Source organism: Bombina bombina, chromosome 11 (assembly GCF_027579735.1).
Source record: "Bombina bombina isolate aBomBom1 chromosome 11, aBomBom1.pri, whole genome shotgun sequence".
Classification (NCBI taxonomy): Eukaryota; Metazoa; Chordata; class Amphibia; order Anura; family Bombinatoridae; genus Bombina; species Bombina bombina.
In genome coordinates this window covers 64,217,589-64,242,472 of record NC_069509.1, presented here as the reverse complement: position 1 = coordinate 64,242,472, position 24,884 = coordinate 64,217,589, and the positions used below count along the sequence as shown (strand labels likewise).

Here is a 24,884-nt window from a genome sequence, read left to right as displayed (position 1 = left end):
ACCTTATTGTTACATTCTTCTCCCTTTCTGATTCAGAAGTTAAAGGACCACTATATACAGTTGAATTGCATAATAAAAAGACAATGCAATAGCCCTTACTCTGAATTTCATATAAGCAGTAGAATTTTTTTTCCTGACAAATTTCAATATTTCCTTCAATGTTCTTGCCCCTTGTATCATGTGACATCCATCAGCGAATCAGAGTCTCATAGCTAATACCTCAAAACTGTGCATACAAAGACTGTGCGCAATTTGGTATTTGAAGTAAATTGGAAGTTGTTTAAAATGGTTTGAAAACACTTTATCTAAATCATGAACGTTTAATTTGACCTAAGTGTTCGTTTAAAGTATTTTATGAGTTTCTCGAGCTGTAATTGACAACCTGTATAATACCTAGTTTACAAATAACTTGCCAACTCATTTTCTTGCATTTTTACATAAAATGTATCCATGTTAGAAGCCCAAGATAGCCTCGTCTTGTCAATACCCACACATAAATTATAGATATAACTATAGAGTTCAGTTATAAGAACATATTACATATAGACATTGCTATTTAAAGGGATGTTGTACTCCAATGTGTTCCCAACGGTCCATTGTACCTGCTTAAAGGGACACTAAACCCATATATATTTTTTTTAATGAGTCAGAAAGAGCAGGCAATTTTAAGCAACTTTTTAATTTACTCCTATTATCAATTTTTCTTCATTCTCTTGCTATCTATTTAAAAAGCAGGAATGTAAAGCGTAAGAGCCGGTCCATTTTTGGTTGAGAACCTGGATTACAATTGCTTATTGGTTGGCTAAATGTAGCCACCAATAAGCAAGTGCTATTCAGGGTGCTGAACCTAAAATTTGCCGGCTCCTATAAGCTTTAAATTCCTGCTTTTTAAATAAAGATAGCAAGAGAACGAAGAAAAATTGATAGTAGGATCAAATAAGAAATTTGCTTACAATTTCATGCTCTATATGAATCATGAAAGAAAAAAAATGGGTTTAGTATCCCTTTAAGTGTATTTAACTGTTTGCAAACAATTATTTTGATATTTTAAATAACTACCTGTTGGACAGCAAATATACTGAAAATATGAGTAACAAATGTTTGCTTGGTTGAAAAGCTATGCGCAAATTAATCTCCTGGGGGTGGGGGGTAGGTGGGAAAGTGCCATAATTAGCATTTCAATACCTAACATAGATAACATTAGCAGGTCTGCTTTACTAGCAGGCTCAGCCTATTGATATAAGCATGTCCTAGAGAACAACAGGTGATGGTTTAATGAGCAAAAACATCTATTTCAAATACAAAAACAATCATGAAGGAACAATTTCCCATACATTTTAATACTTTGCAGTATGTATAACAAATCATTTGGAACACATTAAGGTGAAACACATGTTTAGAGTGCAGTGCTCTTTCACAGTAACATATCCTTTCTCTACTGTATGACGCAATATGTTTTGTTTGTGAAAAGAAAAAGGACATAATTACAACCAGTCCCTAAGGCACAGGGCATTTCATTACAGGTTCAACAAATAGATGGCACCAACAACAATCTTCTACTGGCCACCTTTAAAAGAGTAGCCCTTGGTAATGTTGTGTATAAAGCTTTACAACAGAAAAAAACAACATATACACTAATTATCCTGGCCCACATTCCTAATAAGTGTAGTATTGCAATATATCCTCCTCCCCTATTTGGACTCACTCTACATAGACCATATAAATTGTCAGACGTAGGTTTAGGCAAAAATATTAAGTCTTTTTTTAGTTTAGATACACGGTTATATGCAAATTACATTAACCTTTTAACGCCGTTCGGCTGTCTTGAAACCAACGGCGCTTCCAGGAAGTGATTGCGGTCTGGAGGGCGTGCCTAGCGCCATAGGGACGCCCCCCTGACCCGATCCCATAATTGAAATCTCGTGATCGTGTGCACTATCACAGGATTTCAATTTGCTTACATCGGAACAAGGTTCCGATGTAGACAAATTAACCCTGTCATGAAAGGGTTAAAGCAGCTGTAAACTTTTCTACCCTTAAAAGTGATGGTAAATCCTAGAGTTTCAAAAACACTAGGATTTTCCATCACTAAAAATAAATAGGACTTAGTGATCCCTTTATTAAAAAGTGAGCTAAACTTACCCTTTCTGTGCCGCTGCCTCCTCGCTAAACTCAGGGAATCTGGCTGCCCATGGCATAGCGCTCTTTTTTAAATGAGGTGACGTTTCCACCTCTAAACCAATAGCTGTGCTAGCCATATGACACTGTTCTATATGCTAGTGCGGCTATTGGTTTAGAGTTGGAAACGTCACCTCAGAGCGCTGTGCCGTGGGCGGCTGGAGCCATTGGGTTTAGTGAGAAGGCAGCGGCACACAAAGGGTAAGTTTTACAAAGTGATCAATCAAAGTCCTATTTAGTTTTAGTGATGGTAAATCCTAGCTTTTTTTTGGAACAAATTAAACTGCTGGGGTGTATTGCATGGCTTACAAATAGATAATTTACGTTTATTTTGGCATTTAAAATAGCTGTTTTCCTGAGGTATCAACACCTAAGTGAAAATGTCATTACCTACGTATTGGCTATAAAAAAAGCTATGTAAGCATAGCCAGCAAAAGAAATTACACTCCCAGTGGGAGGTAGGAGAGATAAGCAATAACATGTTACATTTTCAATTGTTCTCTGAGTATTGGGCTTTAGTAGACAGACATAATTAGAATGGATTTGTGGACTCTCCATGCCATTGAAAAGAAATCAGGTGTGTGTACAGAAAGTGATAAAATAAGGAGATTCAATTTCTCTGTAAGCTCAATCCATTATAACGGGCTGTGGCACCAAAAGGGAAAAAACCCCAAACACAGCCATTTCAGATACAAGAATAATCCTTAAGGAGCTATTTCTCATACATTTTATACTCTGCTGCTGGTATAAAAAGTCACTGGAAACACATTAAGTGGTGAACCAATATTACAGTACATTGTCCCTTTAATTCCACTACTTATAGTGAAACTCATTTTTCAGTCTGACCAACTGTCAAAATGCATTTAGATTAGAAGCGGCCTTCAAGGTCTAAGATATTAGCATATGAACCCCCTAGGTTTAGCTTTCAACTAAGAATACAAAGAGAACAAAGCAAAATTGGTGATAAAAGGTAAGTGGAAAGTTGTTTAAAATTACAAGTTAAAATTACAAGTTTTTTTTTGGACTTGACTGTCCCTTTAAAATAATAAGGTAGATTAAAAAGAATTGTAAGCAAGTTTAATATCCACTAGTTCTTGTAAATAATACTGTGTTTCCTTTCTTCTATGTGATGTTCCACAAAATGAAATAAAGTACAATGCGCTCTAACCCTACCTGATCTCCGACCCATATAACTTTATAAACGATCATTATGAATAAGGTACTTGTGTTTTACAACACAACCCCATCTATAAGCAACATATATTTTGCAATTAAGTGAGCGGCAACTTTATGTTTCAGAAAAGACAATGTTTACAATAGCTACTGTTAGGTAATTAGTTTAAAAGCTGCTCATAATTTATACATGGTTATTCCACTTTATAGAAGCGGTTTGCTTGTTTTATACTTACAGAACCCCAGTAGGACAGGCACAAAGCAATACGTGAAATTCTGACTTATGGTATAAAGATATATATTATTTTCTCCATTGGATGATGATTCAAGACATAGAACTTACTAACTGTATGGTTATTTTGCCCAATGGAAATTGCACATTTATATTTTGCATCCTGTAATACATCTCTCATACTCTGTGAGGCCGTACTTATGTACTCATTATAGTTAAGTGGCTATTGTTGGTAACAAAAAGTAAAAAAAAACCCATAAATCTTCCATTTAAACATAAATTAAATTGACATGAAAGCTAAAATTAAACTTTTATGATTCAGACAGAGTGCACAATTTTAAGAAATTTTCCAATCCACTCTCTCGGTCTTCAAACAGCCCAATTTCCATGAGAAAATACTGAAGTAGGCTCTAGAGAGTGCACGTGCCTTGAGCACTATTAAATATATATAAAATTGCTACAAACACAGCTATTATACAGTGCTGAAGACACACGCACATGCTCTTAGCAAAATGGGACAAACTAGGAAACTAAAATAAAAAAAGGTAAATTTGATAAAAGTAACATTAGTAAAAAAATTTTTTTAATTGCACTTCCATGTCCCTTGAAACCCAAAATTTTTCTTTCCTGACTCAGATAGAACATGCAATTTTAAACAACTTTCCATTTTGCTTCATTCTCTTGGTATCCTTTGTTGAAGGAGCAGTAATGCACTACTGGGAGCTGGCTGAAACTCAATGGCAAGAGGCATATATGTGCAGCCACAAATTAGCAGCTCCTAAGCCTACCTAGGTATGCTTTTCAACAAAGGATACAAAAGGAAGAAAACAAATTAGATAATAGAAATAAATTGGAAAGTTATTTAAAATGACATGCTTTGTCTGAATAAATATTGAAAAAATAGTGTTTCATGTCCCTTTAACCCCTTAACGACTGAGGACGTGCAGGGTACGTCCTCAGAAAAAAGGCAGTTAATGCCTGAGAACGTACCCTGCACGTCCTCAGTGTGGAAAGCAGCTGGAAGCGATCCTGCTCGCTTCCAGCTGCTTTCCGGTTATTGCAGTGATGCCTCGATATGGAGGCATCCTGCAATAACCTTTTTAAGTCATCCGGTGCAGAGAGAGCCACTCTGTGGCCCTCTCTGCACCGGAGATCGGTTGCTCCCTGTGTTGGTGGGTGGGAGCCGGACCGGGAGGCGGGTGGCGGCCATCGATGGCCCTGTGGATGTGAAGGGGGGCGGGATCGTGGGCGGGGGTGGCTGGGGGCGCGCACGGGCGCGTGCACGGGAGGGTGGGGGCGGGCGCGTGCACGGGGAGGGAGCGGGTGGGAACCGCTACACTGCAGAAAATGTGGAAATAAAAAATATAAAAAAATGGAAAATTAAAACAATCAGCAAGGTGGTGGGGGTTTGTCTGTGGGGGTGGGGGGGGGAAAGCTACACTACAGAAAAAAACAAACAAACAAAAAAAAAGCACTTTTCATTGTAAACTGGGTACTGGCAGACAGCTGCCAGTACCCAAGATGGCCCCCAATAAGGCAGAGGGGAGGGTTAGAGAGCGGTTTTGGGGGGGATCCTACACAGTAGCATATGTAAATATGCTAAAAAAAATTTCATTTTTTTTTAAAACCCTTTTATTTTAGTACTGGCAGACTTTCTGCCAGTACTTAAGATGGCGGGGACAATTGTGGGATGGGGGAGGGAAGGGAGCTGTTTGGGAGGGATCAGGGGGTGGGATGTGTCAGATGGGAGGCTGATCTCTACACTAAAGCTAAAATTAACCCTGCAAGCTCCCTACAAACTCCCTAATTAACCCTTTCACTGCTAGCCATAATACATGTGTGAGGCGCAACAGGATTTAGTGGCCTTCTAATTACCAGAAAGCAACGCCAAAGTCATATATGTCTGCTATTTCTGAACAAAGGGGATCCCAGACAAGCATTTACAACCATTTGTGCCATAATTGCACAAGCTGTTTGTAAATGATTTCAGTGAGAAACCTAAAATTGTGAAAAATGTTACGTTTTTTTTAATTTGATCGCATTTGGCGGTGAAATGGTGGCATGAAATATACCAAAATGGGCCTAGATCAATACTTGGGGTTGTCTACTACACTAAAGCTAAAATTAACCCTACAAGCTCCCTAATTAACCCCTTAACTGCTGGGCATGATACACTTGTGGTGCGCAGTGGCATTTAGCGGCCTTCTAATTACCAAAAAGCAACGCCAAAGCCATATATGTGTGCTATTTCTGAACAAAGGGGATACCAGAGAAGAATTTACAACCATTTATGCCATAATTGCACAAGTTGTTTGTAAATAATTTCAGTGAGAAATCGAAAGTTTGTGAAAAAATTTGTGAAAAAGTGAACAATTTTTTGTATTTGATCGCATTTGGCGGTGAAATGGTGGCATGAAATATACCAAAATTGGCCTAGATCAATACTTTGGGATGTCTACTAAAAAAAATATATAGATGTCAGGGGATATTCAGGGATTCCTGAAAGATATCAGTGTTCTAATGTAACTAGCGCTAATTTTGAAAAAAAGTGGTTTGGAAATAGCAAAGTGCTACTTGTATTTATGGCCCTATAACTTACAAAAAAAGCAAAGAACATGTAAACATTGGGTATTTCTAAACTCAGGACAAAATTTAGAAACAATTTAGCATGGGTGTTTTTTGGTGGTTGTAGATGTGTAACAGATTTTGGGGGTCATAGTTAGAAAAAGTGTGTTTTTTTCCATTTTTCCTCATATTTTATCATTTTTTTTATAGTAAATTATAAGATATGATGAAAATAATGGTATCTTTAGAAAGTCCATTTAATGGCGAGAAAAACGGTATATAATATGTGTGGGTACAGTAAATGAGTAAGAAGAAAATTACAGCTAAACACGAACACCGCAAAAATGTAAAAATAGCCTTGGTCCCAAACGGACAGAAAATGGAAAAGTGCTCTGGTCACTAAGGGGTTAAAATAACTATTGTGAGAAGCTGCGGCCTCATTTGGTGCCTATTACAGGATACAAGCCTGAGAGAACACTTTTTTCCAGTACTTGTTTGTGCTTCGCCTGTGTTCTGTCTCTCGGATACAATGCAAACAAAATCTCTTTTGAGGCCTAAGTTTTCCAACAGTGAGTCTACAGGGAAGAGCCCAGTACAAATAACCACCCTTGAGAATGATTAAAGAATCACAAAACAATGGATTAAGCCAGCCCTTCGCTTTCTACCATATCATTATCATATACTGAATACAAAGCTTAGTCCTACACAGACCAATTTGTTTTTTTACCCAGTTAGTTACTTTATTTTAGGAATATGAAACACTGAAGTTTTAATATTAAATGATTAATTAGGTGTAGTAAAAAATAAAAGTGAATTTCCAATTCTGACAACAGGAAGTGTTCCCTGCAGATTTCACAAGCCTATCCCTGATCATCTGGGGTGGTAAAATAGGATACTGGATCATCTGGGGTGGAAAAATAGGATACTGGATCATCTGGGGTGGAAAAATAGGATACTGGATCATCTGGGGTGGTAAAATAGGATACTGGATCATCTGGGGTGGTAAAATAGGATACTGTAAAACAATGCAAGTTTTGCTTATAAATGAACAGTGGCTAGCCTTGTCATATTTGGAGGAGCTGGAATAAATCAGCGTAGAAGGTAGTATGAGCGTTGAAAAATAATTTCAAACATGGTATTAAAGTGAAGGTAAATTTAGATGATAAAGTGCCCGGTTTTTAAAAATCCGATTAAAACAGGGGCACTTTAATACATCAAAATTTACATTTTACTTGTGTTGTGAAAATACTTACCTTTTAATCTTGACAGCCACTCCAGCGATTCCCACGGTTGTTGCAAGTCTCTTCATACGTCAGAAATGACGGATCGGTCATCCTCCAATCACGGCTTCCCCCCTGGGGGAATCAGTGTCTGATTCAACGCCGTGATTTGAGGAAGCCGGATTCCTCATTTTAGACCCGGGAAGAGGCTTTGCGACGGGCGGGGGAAGCAATGCAGCGGCTGTCAAGATTAAAATGTATTTTTACAACACGAGTAAAATGTAAATTTTGATGAATTAAAGTGCCCCTGTTTTTAATCGGATTTTTAAAAACCGAGCACTTTATCATCTAAATTTACCTTCACTTTAATGTATTCACACTCAGCTGTTATGTTAATTTTATGCAAGACTACCGATACATCTTGTATATTACACGCTGATTTATGTACTTTTTAGTGTGCAAATGACCAGCACAGCTGTGAAAAAAGCAAAGCAGAGCATGAAAAGTTCAAAGTTTTCTAAATCGTTAAAGGGACAGTCAAGTGAAAACAGGACAGGTTTTCTGGATTACCTTGGATGGTAAAATACCCATGGTTACTAATTAGCTGATTATTTCACCTGTGCTCTAGTTCAGATATCCTCAAAATCTGGCCTGTTAGGGAGGTCTGAGGATAGGTTTGAAAACCCGTGCCTTAAAGGGACAGTCTAGTCAAAATTAAATTCTCATGATTCAGATAGGGCATGTCATTTTAAACAACTTTCCAGTTTACTTTTATTATCAAATTTGCTTTGTCCTCTTGGTATTCTTTGTTCAGGGCTAAACCTAGGTTTGCTCATAAGCTAATTTCTAAGCTCCTGAAGGCAAGTGCTAGTAGCACCACGTGAGTTATTTATGAGTCAGCACTGATTGGCTAATATGCAAGTCTGTCAAAAGAACTGAAGTAAGCGGGCAGTCTGCAGAGGCTTAGATACAAGGTAACCACAGAGGTAATAAGTGTATTAATATAACAGTGCTGGTTATGCAAAGGGAATGGGTAATAAAGGGATTATCTATCTTTTTAAACAAAAAAAATTCAGGAGTAGACTGTCCCTTTAAATAACATTATTAAAGAGACATCATACAAATTATCTCTAATTACTTATTTTCAATGCAAATTAAGTGACTACAAAACAATTTAATCATAGTCTTAAAAATAGTGACTAAGAATATTGCTCTTTTAAATAAAAATGTGCACATTCTGTGATATAGATGTGTATTCATGTCGCAACATTCCGTAAAGAAATGAATATAAAAGATTATAGCATTTTAAACCAAAAGGGTATTTGCTATTGTTTAAAAATAGTTTTAAATAATGTGGGGTTTCTGTACTTAAAGGGATATTCCAAGCAAAATTTAAATGCACATAGATTAATTACATATTTGAACAGAAACATATATGCAATATATGTGTATTGGCAAAAATGCTTCTAGCAAGTTATCACATGCATATTTAGATATGCATGTGAAGCATATCTAGATATTCTCAGTGCACTAGCGTTTTAAATACTGCAGCTTCTCAGAGTGGGGTTTTATTCATATGTAAATGTTTAAATGGATAGGGCATTAATAAATAACAAGAGTATTTGTGCATATATAGGGTTTGATTCTAAACATTTCACAGCTTATTGAGATTAATGTATTTCCATATTAAAGTTGACATGATAGAAAGATGGTTAATTTTACCTGCTGGTGTGTATTTAATAGTTTGCAAGCAGATACTTTACCTTTATTTATTATTTGAAATATCTACTTTTGCCTGTTGTATTCCCACCTACACTGACAATATGAGTATGAAACGTTTTCTCTGTAGAAAAGCTACGTAAATAGAGATAGTAGCACAGATTAATCTCCCAGTAAGGGACCATGAGAAAGAGATACATTTAGTATGTGAAATAGCTGGTGGTGCTTATTCACCCCGCCAGACATAATTAGCATTTCAATACATAACATAGATACCATTAGCAGGCCCTGCTTTACTTTCAGGCTTAGCCCATTATTAGGGCATGTCCTAGGTGATGGTTTTAAAATGGAACCCTTTTATTTTAAAACCCTTTTATTTTAGTACTGGCAGACTTTCTGCCAGTACTTAAGATGGCGGGGACAATTGTGGGATGGGGGAGGGAAGGGAGCTGTTTGGGAGGGATCAGGGGGTGGGATGTGTCAGATGGGAGGCTGATCTCTACACTAAAGCTAAAATTAACCCTGCAAGCTCACTACAAACTCCCTAATTAACCCTTTCACTGCTAGCCATAATACACGTGTGAGGCGCAACAGGATTTAGTGGCCTTCTAATTACCAGAAAGCAACGCCAAAGTCATATATGTCTGCTATTTCTGAACAAAGGGGATCCCAGACAAGCATTTACAACCATTTGTGCCATAATTGCACAAGCTGTTTGTAAATGATTTCAGTGAGAAACCTAAAATTGTGAAAAATTTTACGTTTTTTTTAATTTGATCGCATTTGGCGGTGAAATGGTGGCATGAAATATACCAAAATGGGCCTAGATCAATACTTGGGGTTGTCTACTACACTAAAGCTAAAATTAACCCTACAAGCTCCCTAATTAACCCCTTAACTGCTGGGCATGATACACTTGTGGTGCGCAGTGGCATTTAGCGGCCTTCTAATTACCAAAAAGCAACGCCAAAGCCATATATGTCTGCTATTTCTGAACAAAGGGTATACCAGAGAAGAATTTACAACCATTTATGCCATAATTGCACAAGTTGTTTGTAAATAATTTCAGTGAGAAATCGAAAGTTTGTGAAAAAATTTGTGAAAAAGTGAACAATTTTTTGTATTTGATCGCATTTGGCGGTGAAATGGTGGCATGAAATATACCAAAATTGGCCTAGATCAATACTTTGGGATGTCTACTAAAAAAAATATATACATGTCAAGGGATATTCAGGGATTCCTGAAAGATATCAGTGTTCTAATGTAACTAGCGCTAAAAGTGGTTTGGAAATAGCAAAGTGCTACTTGTATTTATGGCCCTATAACTTACAAAAAAAGTAAAGAACATGTAAACATTGGGTATTTCTAAACTCAGGACAAAATTTAGAAACAATTTAGCATGGGTGTTTTTTGGTGGTTGTAGATGTGTAACAGATTTTGGGGGTCATAGTTAGAAAAAGTGTGTTTTTTTCCATTTTTCCTCATATTTTATCATTTTTTTTATAGTAAATTATAAGATATGATGAAAATAATGGTATCTTTAGAAAGTCCATTTAATGGCGAGAAAAACGGTATATAATATGTGTGGGTACAGTAAATGAGTAAGAAGAAAATTACAGCTAAACACAAACACCGCAAAAATGTAAAAATAGCCTTGGTCCCAAACGGACAGAAAATGGAAAAGTGCTCTGGTCACTAAGGGGTTAAAATAACTATTGTGAGAAGCTGCGGCCTCATTTGGTGCCTATTACAGGATACAAGCCTGAGAGAACACTTTTTTCCAGTACTTGTTTGTGCTTCGCCTGTGTTCTGTCTCTCGGATACAATGCAAACAAAATCTCTTTTGAGGCCTAAGTTTTCCAACAGTGAGTCTACAGGGAAGAGCCCAGTACAAATAACCACCCTTGAGAATGATTAAAGAATCACAAAACAATGGATTAAGCCAGCCCTTCGCTTTCTACCATATCATTATCATATACTGAATACAAAGCTTAGTCCTACACAGACCAATTTGTTTTTTTACCCAGTTAGTTACTTTATTTTAGGAATATGAAACACTGAAGTTTTAATATTAAATGATTAATTAGGTGTAGTAAAAAATAAAAGTGAATTTCCAATTCTGACAACAGGAAGTGTTCCCTGCAGATTTCACAAGCCTATCCCTGATCATCTGGGGTGGTAAAATAGGATACTGGATCATCTGGGGTGGAAAAATAGGATACTGGATCATCTGGGGTGGAAAAATAGGATACTGGATCATCTGGGGTGGTAAAATAGGATACTGGATCATCTGGGGTGGTAAAATAGGATACTGTAAAACAATGCAAGTTTTGCTTATAAATGAACAGTGGCTAGCCTTGTCATATTTGGAGGAGCTGGAATAAATCAGCGTAGAAGGTAGTATGAGCGTTGAAAAATAATTTCAAACATGGTATTAAAGTGAAGGTAAATTTAGATGATAAAGTGCCCGGTTTTTAAAAATCCGATTAAAACAGGGGCACTTTAATACATCAAAATTTACATTTTACTTGTGTTGTGAAAATACTTACCTTTTAATCTTGACAGCCACTCCAGCGATTCCCACGGTTGTTGCAAGTCTCTTCATACGTCAGAAATGACGGATCGGTCATCCTCCAATCACGGCTTCCCCCCTGGGGGAATCAGTGTCTGATTCAACGCCGTGATTTGAGGAAGCCGGATTCCTCATTTTAGACCCGGGAAGAGGCTTTGCGACGGGCGGGGGAAGCAATGCAGCGGCTGTCAAGATTAAAATGTATTTTTACAACACGAGTAAAATGTAAATTTTGATGAATTAAAGTGCCCCTGTTTTTAATCGGATTTTTAAAAACCGAGCACTTTATCATCTAAATTTACCTTCACTTTAATGTATTCACACTCAGCTGTTATGTTAATTTTATGCAAGACTACCGATACATCTTGTATATTACACGCTGATTTATGTACTTTTTAGTGTGCAAATGACCAGCACAGCTGTGAAAAAAGCAAAGCAGAGCATGAAAAGTTCAAAGTTTTCTAAATCGTTAAAGGGACAGTCAAGTGAAAACAGGACAGGTTTTCTGGATTACCTTGGATGGTAAAATACCCATGGTTACTAATTAGCTGATTATTTCACCTGTGCTCTAGTTCAGATATCCTCAAAATCTGGCCTGTTAGGGAGGTCTGAGGATAGGTTTGAAAACCCGTGCCTTAAAGGGACAGTCTAGTCAAAATTAAATTCTCATGATTCAGATAGGGCATGTCATTTTAAACAACTTTCCAGTTTACTTTTATTATCAAATTTGCTTTGTCCTCTTGGTATTCTTTGTTCAGGGCTAAACCTAGGTTTGCTCATAAGCTAATTTCTAAGCTCCTGAAGGCAAGTGCTAGTAGCACCACGTGAGTTATTTATGAGTCAGCACTGATTGGCTAATATGCAAGTCTGTCAAAAGAACTGAAGTAAGCGGGCAGTCTGCAGAGGCTTAGATACAAGGTAACCACAGAGGTAATAAGTGTATTAATATAACAGTGCTGGTTATGCAAAGGGAATGGGTAATAAAGGGATTATCTATCTTTTTAAACAAAAAAAATTCAGGAGTAGACTGTCCCTTTAAATAACATTATTAAAGAGACATCATACAAATTATCTCTAATTACTTATTTTCAATGCAAATTAAGTGACTACAAAACAATTTAATCATAGTCTTAAAAATAGTGACTAAGAATAGCGCTCTTTAAAAAAAAATAAAAATGTGCACATTCTGTGATATAGATGTGTATTCATGTCGCAACATTCCGTAAAGAAATGAATATAAAAGATTATAGCATTTTAAACCAAAAGGGTATTTGCTATTGTTTAAAAATAGTTTTAAATAATGTGGGGTTTCTGTACTTAAAGGGATATTCCAAGCAAAATTTAAATGCACATAGATTAATTACATATTTGAACAGAAACATATATGCAATATATGTGTATTGGCAAAAATGCTTCTAGCAAGTTATCACATGCATATTTAGATATGCATGTGAAGCATATCTAGATATTCTCAGTGCACTAGCGTTTTAAATACTGCAGCTTCTCAGAGTGGGGTTTTATTCATATGTAAATGTTTAAATGGATAGGGCATTAATAAATAACAAGAGTATTTGTGCATATATAGGGTTTGATTCTAAACATTTCACAGCTTATTGAGATTAATGTATTTCCATATTAAAGTTGACACGATAGAAAGATGGTTAATTTTACCTGCTGGTGTGTATTTAATAGTTTGCAAGCAGATACTTTACCTTTATTTATTATTTGAAATATCTACTTTTGCCTGTTGTATTGCCACCTACACTGACAATATGAGTACGAAAAGTTTTCTCTGTAGAAAAGCTACGTAAATAGAGATAGTAGCACAGATTAATCTCCCAGTAAGGGACCATGAGAAAGAGATACATTTAGTATGTGAAATAGCTGGTGGTGCTTATTCACCCCGTCAGACATAATTAGCATTTCAATACATAACATAGATACCATTAGCAGGCCCTGCTTTACTTTCAGGCTTAGCCCATTATTAGGGCATGTCCTAGGTGATGGTTTTAAAATGGACCCCCCCCTGATATTTCAAATATGCAAGTATACATAAAGGAACATAACAATATCCCATACTTTTCTTAGCTGTGGTATGGAGAAAGATCATTATTATATGTGCTCTGTGTTGAAGTTAATTATAAACTTGGGAAAGATGCAAACTGAGTAGACACCAGAGAATATACGGCCGCTTGAAAAGCTCAGCGTATTAGTAATATGGTTATATCAGATATGTATAATAAAGGACATTTATTTCTAGATTGATATAAAAAAAGATTAGTATTATTTGATGTCATTTGTTCCATGCAAGAGCAATCTGTACTGTGCCACAGATATTATAACTATGTTAGGACTAAATATGGTGGTTTAGATCCTAAGCAGGATTATGACTTCCCAATATCCACAGGTCACTGATCAGATAACAAATCCTTCTTACACAATACAATCTGCTCTCTGACCTGCAGTAAATAATCTACTTGAGATCAAGATCCTAGAAAGCTTTCCTTTCCGGCACTTTACCCAGGGATTATATACTGCGCGCTAAGCTTGTATATATAAACAGGTTCTTGTGATGTTAGCTTAATTTCTTAAAGGGATAATAAATTGCTTAGCACAACTATAAATAGTTACTTATCATCATATTATTGTATTTCTGTCCCTGCAGCTCAGTTCTCCTATATTAATACTTTAAAAGGTGCCAGATCCCGAAGCTCCGCCTCTTTTCCTTATACTGGGCGTCTCCATTACATTTATCATCAGATTAGGACAACACACAAAAAAACTCACTGAATTTTTAGTGGAAACCAGACATTTTCACTTATATTCCACTTTCATTTTTCTGTCGGTTTCTTCCATATTGACTTTTTCTGTCTCCATCAGGCTATAGACGCTTTGGATGTTTGTTTGAATTGTCTTGTGTATATTCTATGTGCATTGTTTAATATGCAACTTATTGTGAATTGTTTTATGTATTATTCATTCTCTTACAATATTTTTACTGTTAGATACATAGATCCATATGATTTACCTTTTAACTTTGTTATAATAAATTAATTTTAATTGTATCATATATATATACATACACACACACACACAGAGAGAGAAGCACACTCACAGGAACGAACAACTGGCTCAATACTATTGTTAGCCTGTTCTATGGCGATTTACCACCTGGGTGCAGCTTCTTTTAGCCCAGTAACGCTTTTCACAGAGAAGAACTTTCCTGTAGTATATCGGTCTGATCCCGCCTATTACGGTCAGTCCAGTGCCGAAATACCAGGCAATTCCTCTCTGAACAAGGAACCCCAGACGATTGTTTCGGCCTTCATTGGGCCTCGTCAGTGAGGTGTAGCCATATTCCTCTAAGCACACTGAGCAAGGAGTCCACGTCTGGTTTCCCCTTTTTCCCATAGGGAGACTAAATACACACACAGAGAAGCACACTCACAGGAACTAACAACTGGCTCAATACTATTGTTAGCCTGTTCTATGGCGATTTACCACCTGGGTGCAGCTTCTTTTAGCCCAGTAACGCTTTTCACAGAGAAGAACTCACAGGAAAGTTCTTCTCTGTGAAAAGCATTACAGGGCTAAAAGAAGCTGCACCCAGATGGTAAATCGCCATAGAACAGGCTAACAATAGTATTGAGCCAGTTGTTCGTTCCTGTGAGTGTGCTTCTCTGTGTGTGTATATATATATATATATATATATATATATATACACACATACATACACACAAAATTCTCATATTGCCCACCACTGACTATCTAGGCGCTCCTTTCTACCGTTTTTCTCTTGCACTTTGTCTCTAGGTGAGCTAGGGCACCTAGCATTAAGGATCTTATAGTGGTTACTATCCTTTAGCGCTGAGTCCTCTTTTCTCTTCATAATAATAATACCCTCTGACATTTTTCCCTCTAGGAAGCTCTTTTAAATTGCAGTCAACTTGCTTGCCCCCCACCAGTAATCAATATCTGCTTTTCCTAGGACCACAAAAACTATGGCACACATTTTTAGTTCTGCATATTTCCTGGGGGCCACACAAATTAGTGCAGAGGTCCACATGTGGCAAATAGGCTGGCAGTTGGCCATCTCTGATCTACACTATAATTTAAAAAAAAAATAAAAAAACATAATTTATGTAAGAACTTACCTGATAAATTCATTTCTTTCATATTAACAAGAGTCCATGAGCTAGTGACGTATGGGATATACATTCCTACCAGGAGGGGCAAAGTTTCCCAAACCTCAAAATGCCTATAAATACACCCCTCACCACACCCACAAATCAGTTTAACGAATAGCCAAGAAGTGGGGTGATAAGAAAAAAGTGCGAAGCATATAAAATAAGGAATTGGAATAATTGTGCTTTATACAAAAAAAAATCATAACCACCACAAAAAAAGGGTGGGCCTCATGGACTCTTGTTAATATGAAAGAAATGAATTTATCAGGTAAGTTCTTACATAAATTATGTTTTCTTTCATGTAATTAACAAGAGTCCATGAGCTAGTGACGTATGGGATAATGAATACCCAAGATGTGGATCTTTCCACACAAGAGTCACTAGAGAGGGAGGGATAAAATAAAGACAGCCAATTCCTGCTGAAAATAATCCACACCCAAAATAAAGTTTAATGAAAAACATAAGCAGAAGATTCAAACCGAAACCACTGCCTGAAGTACCTTTCTACCAAAAACTGCTTCAGAAGAAGAGAATACATCAAAATGGTAGAATTTAGTAAAAGTATGCAAAGAGGACCAAGTCGCTGCTTTGCAAATCTGATCAACTGAAGCTTCATTCCTAAACGCCCAGGAAGTAGAAACTGACCTAGTAGAATGAGCTGTAATCCTCTGAGGCGGAGTCTTACCCGATTTAACATAGGCAAGACGAATTAAAGATTTCAACCAGGATGCCAAAGAAATGGCAGAAGCTTTCTGGCCTTTTCTAGAACCAGAAAAGATGACAAATAGACTAGAAGTCTTTCGGAAAGATTTAGTAGCTTCAACATAATATTTCAAAGCTCTAACAACATCCAAAGAATGTAACGATTTCTCCTTAGAATTCTTAGGATTAGGACATAATGAAGGAACCACGATTTCTCTACTAATGTTGTTGGAATTCACAACCTTAGGTAAAAATTCAAAAGAAGTTCGCAACACCGCCTTATCCTGATGAAAAATCAGAAAAGGAGACTCACAAGAAAGAGCAGATAATTCAGAAACTCTTCTGGCAGAAGAGATGGCCAAAAGGAACAAAACTTTCCAAGAAAGCAATTTAATGTCCAATGAATGCATAGGTTCAAACGGAGGAGCTTGAAGAGCTCCCAGAACCAAATTCAAACTCCATGGAGGAGAAATTGACTTAATGACAGGTTTTATACGAACCAAAGCTTGTACAAAACAATGAATATCAGGAAGAATAGCAATCTTTCAGTGAAAAAGAACAGAAAGAGCAGAGATTTGTCCTTTCAAGGAACTTGCGGACAAACCCTTATCTAAACCATCCTGAAGAAATTGTAATATTCTCGGAATTCTAAAAGAATACCAAGAAAAATGATGAGTAAGACACCAAGAAATATAAGTCTTCCAGACTCTATAATATATCTCTCTAGATACAGATTTACGAGCCTGTAACATAGTATCAATCACAGAGTCAGAGAAACCTCTTTGACTAAGAATCAAGCGTTCAATCTCCATACCTTTAAATTTAAGGATTTCAGATCCGGATGGAAAAAAGGACCTTGCGACAGAAGGTCTGGTCTTAACGGAAGAGTCCATGGTTGGCAAGATGCCATCCGGACAAGATCCGCATACCAAAACCTGTGAGGCCATGCCGGAGCTATTAGCAGAACAAACGAGCATTCCCTCAGAATCTTGGAGATTACTCTTGGAAGAAGAACTAGAGGCGGAAAGATATAGGCAGGATGATACTTCCAAGGAAGTGATAATGCATCCACTGCCTCCGCCTGAGGATCCCGGGATCTGGACAGATACCTGGGAAGTTTCTTGTTTAGATGAGAGGCCATCAGATCTATCTCTGGAAGCCCCCACATTTGAACAATCTGAAGAAATACCTCTGGGTGAAGAGACCATTCGCCCGGATGCAACGTTTGGCGACTGAGATAATCCGCTTCCCAATTGTCTACACCTGGGATATGAACCGCAGAGATTAGACAGGAGCTGGATTCTGCCCAAACCAAAATTCGAGATACTTCTTTCATAGCCAGAGGACTGTGAGTCCCTCCTTGATGATTGATGTATGCCACAGTTGTGACATTGTCTGTCTGAAAACAAATGAACGATTCTCTCTTCAGAAGAGGCCAAAACTGAAGAGCTCTGAAAATTGCACGGAGTTCCAAAATATTGATCGGTAATCTCACCTCCTGAGATTCCCAAACTCCCTGTGCCGTCAGAGATCCCCACACAGCTCCCCAACCTGTGAGACTTGCATCTGTTGAAATTACAGTCCAGGTCGGAAGAACAAAAGAAGCCCCCTGAATTAAACGATGGTGATCTGTCCACCACGTTAGAGAGTGTCGAACAATCGGTTTTAAAGATATTAATTGAGATATCTTCGTGTAATCCCTGCACCATTGGTTCAGCATACAGAGCTGAAGAGGTCGCATGTGAAAACGAGCAAAGGGGATCGCGTCCGATGCAGCAGTCATAAGACCTAGAATTTCCATGCATAAGGCTACCGAAGGGAATGATTGTGACTGAAGGTTTCGACAAGCTGTAATCAATTTTAGACGTCTCTTGTCTGTTAAAGACAGAGTCATGGACACTGAATCTATCTGGAAACCCAGAAAGGTTACCCTTGTTTGAGGAATCAAAGAACTTTTTGGTAAATTGATCCTCCAACCATGATCTTGAAGAAACAACACAAGTCGATTCGTATGAGACTCTGCTAAATGTAAAGACTGAGCAAGTACCAAGATATCGTCCAAATAAGGAAATACCACAATACCCTGTTCTCTGATTACAGACAGAAGGGCACCGAGAATCTTTGTGAAAATTCTTGGAGCTGTAGCAAGGCCAAACGGTAGAGCCACAAATTGGTAATGCTTGTCTAGAAAAGAGAATCTCAGGAACTGAAAATGATCTGGATGAATCGGAATATGCAGATATGCATCCTGTAAATCTATTGTGGACATATAATTCCCTTGCTGAACAAAAGGCAATATAGTCCTTACAGTTACCATCTTGAACGTTGGTATCCTTACATAACGATTCAATAATTTGAGATCCAGAACTGGTCTGAAGGAATTCTCCTTCTTTGGTACAATGAAGAGATTTGAATAAAACCCCATCCCCTGTTCCGGAACTGGAACTGGCATAATTACTCCAGCCAACTCTAGATCTGAAACACAATTCAGAAATGCTTGAGCTTTCACTGGATTTACTGGGACACGGGAAAGAAAAAATCTCTTTGCAGGAGGTCTCATCTTGAAACCAATTCTGTACCCTTCTGAAACAATGCTCTGAATCCAAAGATTGTGAACAGAATTGATCCAAATTTCTTTGAAAAAACGTAACCTGCCCCCTACCAGCTGAACTGGAATGAGGGCCGTACCTTCATGTGAAGAAGCAGGCTTTGCCTTTCTAGCAGGCTTGGATTTATTCCAGACTGGAGATGGTTTCCAAACTGAAACTGCTCCTGAGGACGAAGGATCAGGCTTTTGTTCTTTGTTGAAACGAAAGGAACGAAAACGATTGTTAGCCCTGTTTTTACCTTTAAATTTTTTATCCTGTGGTAAAAAAGTTCCTTTCCCACCAGTAACAGTTGAAATAATAGAATCCAACTGAGAACCAAATAATTTGTTTCCCTGGAAAGAAATGGAAAGTAGAGTTGATTTAGAAGCCATATCAGCATTCCAAGTCTTAAGCCATAAAGCTCTTCTGGCTAAGATAGCTAGAGACATAAACCTAACATCAACTCTAATAATATCAAAAATGGCATCACAGATAAAATTATTAGCATGCTGAAGAAGAATAATAATATCATGAGAATCACGATTTGCTACTTGTTGCGCTAGGGTTTCCAACCAAAAAGTTGAAGCTGCAGCAACATCAGCCAATGATATAGCAGGTCTAAGAAGATTACCTGAACACAGATACGCTTTTCTTAGAAAGGATTCAATTTTTCTATCTAAAGGATCCTTAAACGAGGTACCATCTGACGTAGGAATGGTAGTACGTTTAGCAAGGGTAGAAATAGCCCCATCAACTTTAGGGATTTTGTCCCAAAATTCTAACCTGTCAGGCGGAACAGGATATAATTGCTTAAAACGTTTAGAAGGAGTAAATGAATTACCCAATTTATCCCATTCTTTTGAAATCACTGCAGAAATAGCATTAGGAACAGGAAAAACTTCTGGAATAACCGCAGGAGCTTTAAAAACCTTATCCAAACGTATAGAATTAGTATCAAGAGGACTAGAATCCTCTATTTCTAAAGCAATTAGTACTTCTTTAAGTAAAGAGCGAATAAATTCCATCTTAAATAAATATGAAGATTTATCAGCATCAATCTCTGAGATAGAATCCTCTGAACCAGAAGAGTCCAAAGAATCAGAATGATGGTGTTCATTTAAAAATTCATCTGTAGAGAGAGAAGATTTAAAAGACTTTTTACGTTTACTAGAAGGAGAAATAACAGACAAAGCCTTCTTTATGGATTCAGAAACAAAATCTCTTATGTTATCAGGAACATTCTGCACCTTAGATGTTGAGGGAACTGCAACAGGCAATGGTACATTACTAAAGGAAATATTATCTGCTTTAACAAGTTTGTCATGACAATTATTACAAACAACAGCTGGAGGAATAGCTACCAAAAATTTACAGCAGATACACTTAGCTTTGGTAGATCCAGCAGGCAGTGATTTTCCTGTAGTATCTTCTGGCTCAGATGCAACGTGAGACATCTTGCAATATGTAAGAGAAAAAACAACATATAAAGCAAAATAGATCAAATTCCTTATAAGACAGTTTCAGGAATGGGAAAGAATGCCAAATATCAAGCTTCTAGCAACCAGAAGCAAATGAAAAATGAGACTGAAATAATGTGGAGACAAAAGCGACGCCCATATTTTTTTAGCGCCAAATAAGACGCCCACATTATTTGGCGCCTAAATGCTTTTGGCGCCAAAAATGACGCCACATCCGGAACGCCGACATTTTTGGCGCAAAATAACGTCAAAAAATGACGTAACTTCCGGCGACACGTATGACGCCGGAAACGGAAAAGAATTTTTGCGCCAAAAAAGTCCGCGCCAAGAATGACGCAATAAAATGAAGCATTTTCAGCCCCCGCGAGCCTAACAGCCCACAGGGAAAAAAGTCAAATTTTTGAGGTAAGAAAAATATGATAATTCAATGCATAATCCCAAATATGAAACTGGCTGTCTGAAAATAAGGAAAGTTGAACATTCTGAGTCAAGGCAAATAAATGTTTGAATACATATATTTAGAACTTTATAAATAAAGTGCCCAACCATAGCTTAGAGTGTCACAGAAAATAAGACTTACTTACCCCAGGACACTCATCTACATGTTTGTAGAAAGCCAAACCAGTACTGAAACGAGAATCAGTAGAGGTAATGGTAAATATAAGAGTATATCGTCGATCTGAAAAGGGAGGTAAGAGATGAATCTCTACGACCGATAACAGAGAACCTTATGAAATAGACCCCGTAGAAGGAGATCACTGCATTCAATAGGCAATACTCTCTTCACATCCCTCTGACATTCACTGCACGCTGAGAGGAAAACCGGGCTCCAACTTGCTGCGGAGCGCATATCAACGTAGAATCTAGCACAAACTTACTTCACCACCTCCCTTGGAGGCAAAGTTTGTAAAACTGATTTGTGGGTGTGGTGAGGGGTGTATTTATAGGCATTTTGAGGTTTGGGAAACTTTGCCCCTCCTGGTAGGAATGTATATCCCATACGTCACTAGCTCATGGACTCTTGTTAATTACATGAAAGAAAAAAATTACACAATAGTTTTTAACTAAAAATATAACTTTGTTCCGCAAGGTCCTTTCTAGACTGGTCACGTTCCTCCGCTTGCACTCACCCTTCCTGCGTTCCTTGCCTGCTGGAATGCTTCAGATCGCCTCATTTTCTCCAGTTCAATCTCACGCGATATAAGTTGTTTTGCTTGGTAAGTCAGCTGTTTACGGACTGGAAGATCTGGGAATCTACACACATCCTCCACATTCCTGAAACAAAAAAAAGAAAGTTAGCATAAAAAGTACCTTTAAGGATCCTGTACTCGCACACATACGGTGCTTCTCTGTGTGTGAAAACTATTTATTTTTAAAATAAAATATTGTGCTGTGCCTAATCTACTCAGCTTCATATTGTGGCACCAAACAAACAATATTAGTAACCAGTAAATACAGCAGATTTGCATGAACAACAAATACATGATAAAAAGACAATGCAATTGCACTTAGTCTGAACTTCAAATTACTTTTTTAGACACATTTCAAAGTCATGTCTATTTCCCCTCCTCCTGTATCATGTGACAGCCATCAGCCAATCACAAATGCATACAGTACCATGTGACAGCCATCACCCAATCACAAATGCATACACTTACCATGTGACAGCCATCACCCAATCACAAATGCATACAAGTATAGCCTGAATTATTGCACATACTCAGTAGTCGCTGGTGACTCAAAAAGTGCAAATAAAAAATAACTGTGCACATTTTGTTAATGGAAGTAAATTGGAAAAGTTGTTTAAAATGGCTTCTTTATTTGAATCATGAGAGTTTAATTATGACTTGAGTATCCCTTTAATTGCCCCAGATAAATATTTCATGCAGTTTTAGAAAATAAATGGGGGGGTTCCCGGTAAAAACAATCAGACTGTGGGACACGTTACCAGATTAGGTAGTGACTGACAATACAGTAAATCATTTTAAAAGTGGCTTAGATATTTTTGGCTAAAACAAATACAAGGTAACAATTGCTTCTGCTAAATGTGTAGGCTATTTAAAGGCATTAATGTAAATTTATTTGGTATTTTTTATTATTATTATTATTATAAAAAGAGAGGTCAAAGAGAATCTGTAAAGATTAGATGTTATTGAATTCTTTCAACATAATTTGCTATATTAAATAATTTACACTGGGTTCTATGGAATCAGACAAAACAGATGTATGATTTATATAAACAAACTCTAAGCCTTACAAATTTAGGAGCCAGCCATAAACATTACTGGGAGCCTGGCGAGAGTTCTGTTCATAGATATAGAAAAATCCATTAAGACTTTTATTCTCAGCCTCAATAATACTTTGGAACTTTAAATAGATACTGACCCCCCCCCCCGAACACTTGTATTTAGAGAAGTAACAGGATGCATTATTTTACATAAGCAACTACCCTTAAACAAAGCTAGTATCTTTAAAACATCAGTGATTTAACCATTAGTTGACCCTGAACAGTAAAGGGACACTGAACCCAATTTTTTTCTTTTGTGATTTTCGTGCAATTTTAAGCAACTTTCTAATTTACTCCTATTATCAATTTTTCTTCGTTCTCTTGCTATCTTTATTTGAAAAAGAAGGCACCTAAGCTATTTGTTTGGTTCAGACCCTGGAAAGCACTTGTTCATTGGTGGATACATTTATCCACCAATCAGCAAGAACAACCCAGGTTACCCCGGCATCTAAACTTACATTCTTGCATTTCAAATAAAGATACCAAGAGAATGAAGACAATTTAATAATAGGAACAAATTAGAAAGTTGCATGCTCTATCTGAATCACGAAAGAAAAAATTTGGGTTCAGTGTCCCTTTAATGCACCAAGTGATAACCGCATGCAGTACCCTGACCCTGTCTGCCAAGTTTAAGCGGCTGAGGAGGAAAGGGAAGTCTCTCAGGAGACAAACTGATGGGCGTGTTAAAGGGACAGTAATAGACACTAATATAAAGAAAAATATGCACAGATACTGATCTAAAAATCCGGTATAAAAAATTTAAACGTACTTAGAAGCACCCAGTTTAACACCCATTGAAAGGGGCTTAGAAAGCAGGAAGAGAGTATACCCTCATCCCCTGCATAGGAAAATACTCATTATACAAACAGGAGCAAGAAGAAGTCAGAAGACTTGAGTCTACATCTGATACCTTTGGGCTTGGTTAGGAGTCTGAAAATCAGCACAATGTCATTAAAAAAATAAGAAAAACTATACATTGTTACAAAAACTCTCCCAGATGGGCTATATAAATGGATAATCTACATAACATTTATGCAAAGGAAAATCTAGTGTACAATGTCCCTTTAAGTGGATGTGCAGCTGAAAGTCTGTTGTCATATTCCCAAACAAAACAAGGGCTTAAAAAGGCAATTTTCGGTGTAGAAAGGCACAATTTTAAGGCTTCACGTTGCTGAATATTTGTAAAGCCCTAATCTATAATATACAAAGCTTACCACTTCAACCATATGTATGTAACAGTAAGTCCCCAGCACTCAGTGGTATCTTTCAAGCAATTTTATTCACATATAAAACAGCAACGTTTTGGGGTCACAGCCCCTTATTCATGCTTAAGGGGCTGTGACCCCAAAACGTTGCTGATTTAGCTGTTTTATATGTGAATAAAATTGCTTGAAAGATACCACTGAGTGCTCGGGACTTACTGTTACCTACATTGTCTTCTGGAGGATTAGGCAGTATCCTCAGGTCTTATCACTCTACTAAATATCCAATGGGTTATTTTACATTTAAAAGGGACAGTCTACTCCAGAATGTTTTTTGTTTAAAAAGATAGATAATCCCTTTATTATCCATTCCCCAGTTTTGCATAACCAACACTTTTACATTAATACACTTTTTACCTCTGTGATTACCTTGTATCTAAGCCTCTGCAGACTGCCCCCTTATCTCATTTCTTTTAACAGACTTGCATTTTAGCCAATCAGTGCTGACTCCTAAATAACTCCACGGGAGTGAGCTCAATGTTATCTATATGACCAGGGCCGCCACTAGAAATTTTGGGGCCCCTGACTTAACCATTGATCAGGCCCCCCCCCCCCCCTTGACATGTGCAATTTTTGACCAAGTGACTAAATTGTATATGCACTTTATTCTTAAGTGTCTATTTAAACTTGGAAATGTTGTTAAGGTAGTAACATACAGACACACTTATACACTAAAACACACACACACACACACACACTCACACATAAGGATTCACATATA

At 37.3% G+C, this 24,884-nt stretch overlaps 1 protein-coding gene across 1 annotated transcript in view; it reads right to left on the bottom strand.

The window, feature by feature from the left end:
* The window catches only part of CHTF18 (chromosome transmission fidelity factor 18), a 273,900-nt gene that overhangs the window by 11,351 nt on the left and 237,665 nt on the right, over nucleotides 1-24,884 (bottom strand). The window contains exon 19 of the mRNA XM_053694989.1: nucleotides 21,745-21,889. Within this exon, the coding sequence (XP_053550964.1) occupies nucleotides 21,745-21,889 (145 nt within the window). The remainder of the gene's footprint in view (nucleotides 1-21,744; nucleotides 21,890-24,884) is intronic.